At 58.4% G+C, this 12074-nt stretch overlaps 1 protein-coding gene across 3 annotated transcripts in view; it reads right to left on the reverse strand.

Annotated features, from left to right (window-relative positions):
* The window catches only part of SH3GL1 (SH3 domain containing GRB2 like 1, endophilin A2), a 24545-nt gene extending 12869 nt beyond the window's left edge, over nt 1-11676 (reverse strand). For all 3 annotated transcript variants that reach the window (XM_039734321.1, XM_039734311.1, XM_039734303.1), the window contains exon 1: nt 11499-11676. In XM_039734321.1, coding sequence (XP_039590255.1) covers nt 11499-11543 — 45 coding nt within the window. In that variant the 5' untranslated portion in view covers nt 11544-11676. The remainder of the gene's footprint in view (nt 1-11498) is intronic.
* Between the last annotated feature and the right edge of the window lie 398 nt (nt 11677-12074).

Genomic DNA, 12074 nt, shown 5'->3' on the forward strand with positions numbered 1-12074 from the left:
GATAAACCTGGGAAGGTGCCAGCAGCCAAACTTCCCCAGCTGAGGAGCTCCTTGAAAGCTGCAGAAGGGCAGATTCCAGCACACCCACCCTGAAGGTCTCATCTGCCCAGCTCATGGATGAGGGAGCCCAAGTCTGTGTTATTCTCTGCTAATCACCAGCTTCCCCACGGGATTTCACAGACCTCATTTTGATATTTTGCTCTCCAGCCTTTAAATATTTTAAAACAGAAAATTATCCCTAATTCCCTCAGCCTCAAACAAGCAAAACACACCAAGAGAAACCCAAAAATCAGGGTTTTTTTTTTAAACTCGCTTTCTTTTTTCCACCGCAGTCAGCCCTATTTATAACACATCAAACATTTGCCATCCTTGCAATCAAAACAGTTCCCTACAGTCGACTGAAAACCTTATTCCTGCAGACTCTGGGGTATCAAAGCCTTCCTCTTCCTCCCCTCCACCCTCCCAACAGCAAGTTCCCCTCAAGAAATACTAAAAAACAAACCCACAGATGAGCAAGCAGAGAAGCAGCTCTACCCTGGCTCCCTTCATCCCAGCCCAGGCTGAAAGCCAGCCCACAAACCCAGGGAAAAAGGGGTGGGAATGTTTTGAACCCCCAAAGCTTGGCACAGGAGAAGGAGTGCAGGAAATCCAGGGTTAACTGGCATTGCTGGTGCCCAGTTTAATCGTGCCCAGTGGCACAGATTTGTGGGATGCTCCATAAAACCCAAACAGAGGCACCAGCACCTCCCCAGCTGAGCAGGGTGTGACTCCCTGGCATCCAGCTTCTTTTTGGGTCATCTCCATCATCCTGCAGAGCCAACCTGACCCTGCCCAGTGTGTGAGAGAGCTTGGGAACACAGCAAAGGCCTTCAGCCACTCAGCCAGTGGGGCTTGGCAATGGCAGGGCTGGAAAATTCCCAAAACCTCCTGGAAAAACACAGCAGCCCAGCTGCAGCACCTGGAAAAGCCTGGGGGTTCTCCTGGAGTGCCCCACAGGGCTCTGCTGCCACGGAGCTCCCTGTGGAACCAGCAGTTCCTGGGAGGAGTCCTGGGCCATCCTGGGATCCCACCCCTGATGGGATCAGACCATCCCAGGGTCCCATCTGAGGATCTCAGCCCTGGTGGGATCAGCCCACCCTGAGAGCCCAGCCCCGGATCCCAGCCCTGCTGGGCTCAGCCCATCCCAGAATTCCAGCCCATCCCAGGATCCCAGCCCTGGTGGGATCAGCCCATCCCAGGATTCCAGCCCATCCCAGGATCCCAGCCCAGGATCCCAGCCCTGCTGGGTTCAGCCCATCCCAGGATCACAGCCCATCCCAGAATTCCAGCCCATCCCAGGATCCCAGCCCAGGATCCCAGCCCTGTGCCTGCCCCAGAGCAGCAGGCAGCCCGGGTTGGGTGAGCTGGGCACACCCACAGCACAGCTCACACAGATCTGAGCAACTCCTGACCTACTTTGAGCAGAGGAAAACAGATCCCAGTGTTTATTGTGCAGAGCAGGGGAGGAACAATCACCCCCCAGCCTTGGAAGAGAGGCACATTCCCAAGCTCCCAGTGGCTGCCCCTGGATCCCTGGCAGTGCCCAAGGCCAGGTTGGCCGGGGCTTGGAGCAGCCTGGGACAGTCCAAGGTGTCCCTGCCTTGGCAGGGTGGGACTCTGTGACCTTCAAGGCCCCTTCCAACCCAAACCCCTCTGTGACCCTGGGATTTCTCACATCCCCTCCTGGCAAACCAGAGGAGGAGGAGGAGGAAGAGGAGGAGGAGGAGCAGCAGCTGCTCTCAGGCTCCAGCCCCACCGAGCACACCCTGCTGCTGGCTCCAAATGTCATCCCTATGGATCTGACCTGCCTGGGGCACCTGGACATCCAGCAGCCCCTCCATGGTCTGATCTTCCAGACAAGCAGCTCCCAGGAACATTTCCACTCTCAGCCTTCTCCTGCAGCTCCTTCCCCGTGTTTTTCCCACTCCCATCTTCCACGAGAGGCCAGTCCTGGCTGAGCTTTGCACCCAAGTGCTGGGGATGAGCTCCATGGTGGAAGCACGGAATCTCTGCCTTGGAAAACACTCGTGCCAAGGCACTTTGGGTGCTTGGCTGCCTCCAGACACGTGCGCAGGGAAAACGTGTCTCGGAACACCCCGAGCTTCCACCCCCTCAGCAGCTGAGACTGGGATCTGTCCCCTCCCCACAGCACCACAGGAATTCCTTGATCTGGAGCAGGAAGGTCAGGCTGGAACAATGAACAGCTCCTTCCCTTCCCTGGGTGAGGAGGAAAGGCTTCCCAGTGACCTCGAGCTGTAATCTTATCCTATGGAAACGGCAGGGAAGAGCAGCACAGGCGGCTCTCCAGGAGCCACCTGCCAGCCCTCCTCCTCCTCCTCCTCCTCCTCCTCCTCCTCCTCCTCCTCGGGATCGGGTGACTCATCTCCATCCAGCAGATGGGCTCAGGAATGAGGACAGCGGGAATTAAAGGCAAACCCGGGATTGCAGCAGCAGCGCCAGGCCAGCCAAGGGCACCAGAGGATGCTCTGCAATGCAGCTGCTCCCTCCTGCCTTTGGGAATTCCTGCTCTCCTGGGCTGCAGGGCACAGCTCAAACCCTGCCTGGGAACCCTGCTTACCAGGCTCTCTGCTCACTGGGGTGATCTCCCAGCTCCTTTTTTCCAGCAGGGCACAGAGAAGGGCACAACCCTGCCCCCAGAGCAGGCTCATCCCAGAGGATGAAGGTTTCCATAGGAGTCCTGGAATGCTCGTGCTGGAGGGATGGGGCACCTCCCAACAGCCATTTGCATCCTGTTTTCTCCTGTTATTATTTCTCACACGCTCTGAACCAAACCAGACACAATTTCTACTCAGCTGGGAAAAAAAAAAAATCATGGAATTGGGTCAAGCTCCAGGGAAAACACAAACACACAAGGAGAGGAGCAGCAGCAGCTCCTCTCTCCCAGCAATGGAAGTCACTCACAGGCTTCCAGTGACTTCAGCAATTGAGAGGAAGCTCACTAAACTGAGGGGAAACATGGAATACTGGCCTTGCATGCAGACTTCCTGCAGGGCCTCCCTGTCCTTCCCAGTGAATCACAGGCTGGCTTTTCCAAAGCTGCTGAGCCATCACTCCTCGGCAGCTCCACCCGGCCCCAGGAGCCGGGGCAGCAGAGGCTCCTCGCCCTGGAGCCTTGGGGCTGCTCCTGGCATGGGACAGAAAAGTGCAAAGCACTAAAAGTGACTCCTAGGAATTGCAATCTTTGTTTTGCCCAGCTGCAATGTTTCAGGGAGAGCACCCAGCAGCCTTGTACTGCAGTCAGCTTTTGGAGGGTCATCCCACACAGTGCTCTGAGGGATTTCCAAAAAAACAAGGGGAAAAAGAGGGAAAGGAGAGTGTAAGACACCTGTAAATCACTGCAAAGAACACCAAGCAGCAGAAGGGATTTCTGTTCCCTGTGAATACCAGGAAAAACACCTCCCTGAGGTGCTGGGACCACCCGAAGTGAGGATACAGCAGGAGGCAGGAGACTGTCAGGAGCTGGGAAGGAGCCAGAAAACCTCTGGATCTGCAGGATGACGGGAGCAAGCCAGGCTGGTGGGACACAGAGAGCTGCTGACATGGAGAGCTGCTGGGGCACGGCTCCACAGCCAGCAGGGAGATCAAAAAAGATCCAAATCCCCCCAAAGGAAGGCAAACTCCTGCTCCCAGCGTGGGCTGGGTGGGAGAGCCCCGTGCAGAGCACGTTCCACACGGGGAGCAGGGCTCAGACATCAAAGGGGACAGAAGTGGCTGAGGACACTGTAAACACTCCTTTTCCTTGCTCCTTTGAATTCTAGGAAAAGCTCTTGGCTATCAGAGCAGAGCACAGCATCCTAAGGAAAGGGAGAGTGGGAAGGAGCGACCCCAGCATCCCTAAGGCTGCCAGGGCTGCAGCAAACCCCTGCATCAGCTCCTGCAGAGCTGCACCAGGGCACTCCCCAATCCCAGGGCTCTGTCAGCTTCCAGCCCATCCAGGGTGCTGCTGAGTCCATTTTTTCCCTCACTGCACACTGAGACTCATTCTGGGATGGTTTAATTGGGATAAAATCCCCCCCAGCACTTGGCACCACTGTGGCTTTCCTGCCCTGCAGGCAGAGCCAGAGGTGGCCCAGAAATCCTGGAGATGACATTTGGAGGATGTTTTATCCCAGGCAGGCACAGAAGGGCAGGGCCTTTGCCCTTTAGAACTCCCCCAGTACAATCAGGAGGAGCTTTACTGGGACAGGAGCTCCTCCAACATCTGGCACTCTGGATTTGTGCTGCCCCTGCTGCCTCAGGCACACGTCAGCAGCAAAAAAAGATGGTTCCTAATCCAGGGAAGAAAATCAGGGGAAAAAAAAAAAACCCAACCCAGCACCTTCTTCTGCAGTGGATTTGCTTCGGGTGTCGATAATTGTTTACCCTTCTTCTGCCTTTTTCACCATGAAAGTGGGAAAATTAAGTTTAAATGTAGCTAATCCTGGGATGCCAAACCAGAGTTGGTCAGGAAAGTGGTTAATAAATTATCACTGGAGAATAAAGTCTGGCCCAGCCAGAGGGTACAGCCGGGTTTTCAGGCTCTAGGATGAATTATGAAGCATTTTCTCAATTAGGAAAAGCCCTTTAAAGCTTTAATCATGCAAATTTAACCTTCTGTCTCAAAGACAGAATTTCATTACAGAGATGTTTAACTCATCTTTTTCTTTTTCCTTTGGAGCAGAAAAGCAATTTAATTAGTGACAGTACCATGAACTTTATTAATAGCCAGGCATTAGGAGATCCCAAAATTCCCAATGGCTTTAAAAGGACTGCTTCTATTAATTAGCTATTGGTGGCAATGCTGGGAGGGGGGGTTTACAAGGCTCTTCTCGGAGGCAGGAGCAACCCAGACTCTCCTGATGGATTCTCCAGGACCTTGGGCACCTCCAGGCACTCCAAAAGCAGGAGAGGAAGCCTCAGCTCTGAGTCTGGGCCAGGCACGGCCCCTTCCTGCCAGAGGAACCTTTCCTGAAAGCCACGGGATCTCTGACTGAAGGGATGGGGCTGAGGGCAACGGGAAAAGGAAATCTGTACAAAAATATTCATTATGGCTTTTATAATCCCAGGGAGAGGCCAAGGTGGGCTGGATCCTGCACTGGCTCCTGTCATGGAGCAGCTTAGGACAAGGGAAGCTCTGGGATGCTGTGGGGCTTTCCCAGGGCCATGAGCTGGATCTTTCCCACCTGACCCAGGGAGGAAGGCTGGGACACGGCCCTGGCACAGCTCAGAGGGAGCAGAGGCACAGGAAAAGACAGGATCAGCCTCCTGCCTGCTCATCACATCCCAGCTGGATGAACCCCTGCAGTCCAGGATGGGAAGGAGCAGGGACCTCGGAGTCTGAGGAAATTCCAGGGCTGGGATGCAGCCTGAGAATGAGTTCAGCTGGAATCACACAGCCAAAACCGTCTGGATTTGGGATTTCTTTCATTTCTGGGCTTTTCAGGAGTTCTCCATCCTGCCTGGAGGGACAGCAGCAGGGAGCCAGCAGGGTCAGCCCCTCACACCCCAGCAGACACCAGGCTGGATTTTGGCTCTGGGATTTCTGCAGTGCCAGGCAGGAGCTGCCCTGCTCCCTCCTCATCCCTGCTATTCCCTCAGGGATGGGGCTGGGAGCCCTGGCAAAAGGCACTGGCATCTGCAGGGATGGGGGAGAGGAGGAAAAAGGAGAAAAAAAACAGTGCTAAAGAAATGAATCAGCTTTTACAAGGCAGGCTGCCTGAGCTCATCCCCATTTTGCTCTTTCCCAGGAGGAAAGCAGTGGCAGGGAAAAGGGGGAGGAAGGATTTCCTTTTGCTCACGCAGGAAGCATCCCCTGTGCAATCAGCTGGATAAATCCATGATTTCATGACGTGCATTCAGCATCCCAGCAGCACATGACCCCCCTGAGTCACAGATCCTGCCCTCATCCCAGATTGCCCCAGCTGCAAGCACAGGATAACACTTTCCCTGGCTGACATCAGCCACGGGAAGGGAGCAAACGGAGCAGGATGTGGAGAGCTGGACTTCCCCAGCTCTGTTTTCTGTCTCTGCCTTCCAGGAATCGGAGCTCCCGTTCCTGTCAGAGCCCAACAGTTGCAAAAACAACCTTAAAGTGGGGGGAAAAGCCAATTTATAGGAGAGAAACAATCCTGGAAAAGTGAAACCTGCTGCGTTCTGGGGCTGCTCAGCTCCAACAATGATTGACCAGCCAGTGCTGGGACAGGGTTTTGATGCAAATCACCCAGGAAAAGGAGAGGGAATCCACAGGAAAACATCCTGGCTGCAGGTTTTCCCCTGGATGTGGCACAGGCAGCCCTGAGGGGATGCACTGGCACCTCACCCCTGTCTCCAAGAGGTTTGGGGACACTCAGCCTCTGCTTTCCACCTGCCACACGTGGAACCATGGAATGGGAAAGGCTGGAAAAGGCCTTGGAGTCCAGCCCAGCACCAGGTTCACCACTGTGTCCCCAAGTGCCACATCCACACTTCAGGGATGGGGACTCCACCACTGCCCTGGGCAGCCTGTTCCAACGCCTGACAGCCTTTTCCATGGAAAAATTTGCATTAGTATCAAATTTCAGCCTCAGCGAGGCCGTTTCCTCCCTGCTGTCACTCGTTCCCTGGCAGACTGAGCCCTGTCCCCTCGCAGGGAGAGGAAGGAGGGCTCCCCTGAGCCTCCTTTTCCCTGTGGATCTGCAAACACAACAGCAGAACAGCCCTGCCCAGTGCCAGCACAGCTGGATGCTCTGGGATGGAAGCAGAGCTGGAGGATGTCACCCCAGCAAATCCAGCTTTCCCCAGCCTCGGGAGCAGATTAATGTGGAAAGATAAACCCAGCAGCTGCAGGGGAATGCAGCCCAGTTAATGTTAACACAGAAACATCAGGTGCTGTGGGACAGAGGTTGGCAGGAGGCTCCAGGCTGGCAGGAATCAGCAAAATCCCTCGACTTCCCAGTCCAAATTCCCATGTACAGATAAGGAGCTTAGAGGCTGATGCTGCCAAATCCCTCCCCCGGGAACTCCCTGCTCCCCTCTCTGCTCACGGGGTGCTGGGGCCCTGGCACAGCTTCCCAAAGATGCCCCATCCCTGGTAGTGCCCAAGGCTTGGAGCAGTCTGGGACACTGCAAGGTGTCCCTGCCCATGGAATGGGATGAGCTTTGAGGTCCTTTCCAACCCAAACCACCCCAAAGGCACCTCCTGCCTCCCAGAGAAAGCTGGAGAGGCCAGAGGGAGCAGGGGTGAGTTAATGTCAGAAAAACCCCAAAATGAACAACAAAAAAAAGAAGGAGCTTTTCAAAGGTTCACCTGGGAAAGGGAAGAAAAATCCCACACGTGAAAGCAGAGCAAAAATCAGCACAGAGAACCTGGGCTGAGGAGGGAAGAAAGGAAACCCAGAGAGAAGTGAAGGAAATCCCAGCTCAGCAGCACCACAAGCAATGACCACAAAGGCCAAAAAAAAGGGGAAATGCCCTCACCAGCTGTCTCCTCAGTGTCACACACGCTCTGGGAGCACATTCCCCTGCTCAGCCCACAGCAGCACCTGCAGGAAGCTGCCAGGCCAGGGAAAGCTTTCCCTGCTGGCCCAGGCAGCTCGGGAAGGGCAGATCCTGCTGGGCTCTGGAGCACATCCCGGGCCAGGCAGGGAGCAAGGGGCTCTTTATGGCCAAAAATACCCCTGGAGGCCCTGGGAGCTGTCATCAAACCCAGGGAAATGTGTGTGTGTGTCAAGGCTGCTGAGATTTAATTAGCACTCGCCTTTTCCCCTCCTGGAAAATGGCTCTGGACGAGGAGGAGGAGGAGGAGGTTGGGCTGTGCCTTCCGCCAGCACGAGCTCCTGAGCCCAGGCAGGCCTGGCAGGGTTTAGGCTCAGCTCACACAGGAGCACGTTAATCCAGTTTGGAATGGCAGCAGCACCCAGGGCTGAACCCCAGACTGGCCTCAATCCCATCCTGTCCCAGCCCTGCCACTGTCCCAGGCTGCTCCAAGCCCTGCCCCACTGGCCTTGGGCACTGCCATGAGTGCAAGGAGAGGAGCTCTGAGCTCTCTCCACCCCAAACCCTGCTGTGGAGCAGGGGCAGCACCCCCAGCAGCTGTGCTGGCAATGCCAGTGCTCCCACCCTGAGCTGGGCTCTGCCAGGGCAGCACAAACCCATCCTGAATTCCCCATCCTGAATTCCCCATCCTGCACTCCCCATCCTGCACTCCCCATCCTGAATTCCCCATCCTGAATTCCCCATCCTGCACTCCCCATCCTGCACTCCCCATCCTGAATTCCCCATCCTGCATTCCCCATCCTGCTCTCCCCATCCTGCTCTCCCCATCCTGAATTCCCCAGAGCTGGCTCTGCCAGGGCAGCACAAACCCATCCTGCTCTCCCCATCCTCCTCTCCCCATCCTGCTCTCCCCATCCCGCTCTCCCCTGTCCCCAGGGAGCTCCTGCTGCTGCCAGCTGAGCCAGGCAGGGCTCTGGGATCCCCCCAGCCCCGCTGCTGCTCCCACCCCTCAGGATTCCCCAGGAACAGCAGCCTGCCCTGCCCACTGCCTGGGAGGGTTTGCAGGATTTTGGGATTGCCATCAGTTTGTGCAAAGCCCAAAGGGTGCAAAGGAAGCTGTTTCCACAGCAGAAGGTGCCTGTGAATTGCAGGCTGGATGAAGCCTTGGAGCAGGCAGGGACTTCCCACCCTGTTCCCAGCTCCAAGCTGCTGCTGCTTCTCCCCCTTCCCCAGGATGTTTTCTCCAGCTTTATTTTTTTAGAGAACAGTTTGCTGTGAACAGGCAGAACCTGTTCTGGACACACTCAGAGCTGCTCCCCATCTGCAGCATTTGCCAGCACGACTCAGATTTGATTTATTTATTTTTTTTCCAGGATACTCCAGGCTCTCTCCTGCGTGTGGGCGCCCGGCTGCCTCACCCAGGGGAGACGTGGGCTTGGAGGAATCACAGGGATGAGCACCAGGAGCCCAGCCCTGCTCCCCCTGGAGCCTGGACAGGCATCCCAAACCCTCTGGGGTCCCTGCAGGCCTCGCTCCTGGCTCTGCCTGCCTTCATTAAGGACAGACGTGGAACAAAACGTAACATTTTAGGAAAGATCTTCCACATGTTGGGCTTTGGCAGCTCCTGATGGTTTGGAGGGAGCCAAAAAAATAACTAATCCTCCTCTCCTTCAGCCAAGGGCTGAGTGGGACCAGAGGGGGGAAAGGGGAGAAAGGGGGAAAAGGGAAGAGGAGACAAAAAAATGGCCAAACTGGAACCAGTGCCTCCCAGTTTCATCAGAGCATCTCCGAGTCATGGACACCTCTGTCCCTGGAGCACTGCAAGGGGAGGCAGCACCTCTGCAATAATCTGTAATTCCTCCAAAAAACGGCTTCTTCTGGGGTTTAAAATGATATTTTTGGGCTTAGGAACATGTTAGTCCTGAGTCACTGAGGGGTTTTCAGCTCCTGACAGCACCAGGCACAGCCAGGCCAGCAAAATCCTCCCACACCGAGCCCTTTCCCCATGGAAAATGTGAAAAAACACCAAAAATCCACCCCACCGTGGGGTTAGTGGGAAAGGGGGTGGAGGATGACTTCAGGAATTGCTTCTTTTGCTTTGCTGGGTAAATGAAATGGATTTGGGGAAAGGGAGAAGGGGACACACGTCGCACACAGGGCTGGGACGAGCTGGAAGGGTTTAAACTCAGGGATGGAAACCACAATCTGTGCCAAATTCATCTGGAATCCAAACCAGGGGCAGGAAAGCAGCGGCGGAGGGGGATTTGTGATTCCTGAATCCTTCCCAAAGTGCACCAACAAAAGCTCCCAGCTGTTCACAGGAGGTGTGGGAAGGGGAATCCTGCTCGGGGGGATCAGGAACGGCCATCCCCGTTCTGAGGGACAGCAGGAGGTGTTCCTGAGCCCTGACTGGGGCACAATCCCACCCCGAACCCTGCAAGGGCTCACGGTGACCCCACTGCAGAGCCAGGCTGCTCCCAGCCCGGCCTTGATCCTGCAGGGCTGGGAGAGGGGGAAGAGCTGCAAGGACGGGGCACGAACTCCTCGCTGCTGGCTGGAACTCGGGAGCTTTTCCAGCCCTTCCCCAGCCCTTTTCCAGCCTTTCCCAGCCCTTTCTCAGCCCTTTTCTCAGCCTTTTCCCAGCCCTTTTCCAGCCTTTTCCAGCCCTTTCTCAGCCCTTTTCCAGGCTTTCCCCAGCCCTTTCCCAGCCTTTCCCAGCCCTTTCCAAGCTTTCCCCAGCCCTTTTCCAGCCTTTTTCCAGCCCTTTTCCCAGCCTTTCCCAGCCCTTTCTCAGCCCTTTTCCCAGCCCTTTCCAAGCTTTCCCCAGCCCTTTTCCAGCCCTTTTCTCAGCCCTTTCCCAGCCTTTTCCAGCCCTTTCTCAGCCCTTTCCCCAGCCCTTTTTCCAGCCCTTTCCCAGCCTTTTCCAGCCCTTTCTCAGCCCTTTTTTCCAGCCCTTTCCCAGCCTTTTCCAGCCCTTTTTCCAGCCTTTTTCAGGCTTTCCCCAGCCCCGCTCCAGCCGCTCCGCAGCACCGGGAGCTCCCGGGCCGGGCTGCAGCTCTCGCCCGGCCTTACCGGGGCTTGCTGCGCCTCTCCCGGCCGGTTCAGGGCCGGATCGGCCCCGCTCCGGTGAAGGGGGAAGCCCCCCCGGGACTCCCCGGTGTCCCCGGGCCCGCAGCCCCCGCTCCATTCCCTGCCCGGTCCCCTCCGCGCTCCCACCGGGAGAACGGATCCCCCACACCGGGAGCGCCGCGCGGAGCCAGCGCGCCCCCTGCCGGCCGGGCGGAACCGCCAAGGGGCGCGGCTGAGCGGCGGAGAGAGTCGTTCTGTCGCGACACGGTCATATCGGGATATGACTATGGCGCAGCCCTCTCCTGAGGGATCCAGCGCCCACCGCGTGTGCGACACGGGGACAACCGGGCCGGGACTCCCGCCATAGGCCTGGGGGGAAAATGGGGCGACAGACACTCCAAATGGAAAACTACGGCTCCCAGCATCCTCCAGCCCCGCTCCAGCCGCTCCGCAGCACCGGGAGCTCCCGGGCCGGGCTGCAGCTCTCGCCCGGCCTTACCGGGGCTTGCTGCGCCTCTCCCGGCCGGTTCAGGGCCGGATCGGCCCCGCTCCGGTGAAGGGGGAAGCCCCCCCGGGACTCCCCGGTGTCCCCGGGCCCGCAGCCCCCGCTCCATTCCCTGCCCGGTCCCCTCCGCGCTCCCACCGGGAGAACGGATCCCCCACACCGGGCCCCCCCAGCTCCGCTCAGGGCCCGCACCGGGATCCCCGGGATCCCACCGAGAACCGGCGGTGCCAGCCCGGGAGCCAGGCTGGGCACCGGGGGCACCGGGGATGCCCGGCGGGGCCGGCACCGGGATGGCGGCAGGGCAGAACGGCGGGGGGCCGGCCAGCAGCGGCTCCTCCGAACCGCTAAGGGACGAGCGGCCTCCCCGGAGCCCAACGGCGGCGGGAACGGGCGCGGGGCGCCGGTGTCTCACCTGGGTCGCTTTGTAGAACTGCTTCTTCAGCCCCGCCACCGACATGGTGCCGGTGCCTGGCCCGGGGGGCGGCGGGGAGCCGGTGTGCGGGCGGCGGGAGCTGCAGGGGGGCGGCGGGAGCCTCGGGAGCCTCAGGACGCTCCGCCCGTCCCAGCCCAGCCCGGCCCGTCCCCGCCGCCGCTTCCGCCGGCCTGCGCCTTGCAGCGGCGGGCGCTGATTGGCCGCCGGCAGCGCCGCCATTTCGCGCGTTGGCTCGATGCCCGTAGCGGCCCGGCGGGCGGCAGTGCTGGCTCCGCCCCCTCCGCCCGCTGCTGCGGACAGGCCGTTCCGGCCCGCCGCGGCATCGGTCCCGCCCGGCGAGCGGGTAGGCCTCGGGCCCAGGCTCAGGGACCCAGCGGCGCCCCGCCGGCCCTCTACAAAACCACCCAATCAGCGCCCGCAGCGCGCCAGACCGACAGCCCGCTCCGCCAATCACCGCCGCTCTCGGCGGCAGCCAATCGGAAGGCGCGACGCAGGGGGGGAGCGTGGCCGGGCGCGTCACGTGGGGCGCTGCGGGCCAATCAGCGGCGCGCGGCG

This window comes from Passer montanus, unplaced genomic scaffold, assembly GCF_014805655.1.
Source record: "Passer montanus isolate IOZ18808 unplaced genomic scaffold, ASM1480565v1 scaffold112, whole genome shotgun sequence".
NCBI lineage: Eukaryota > Metazoa > Chordata > Aves > Passeriformes > Passeridae > Passer > Passer montanus.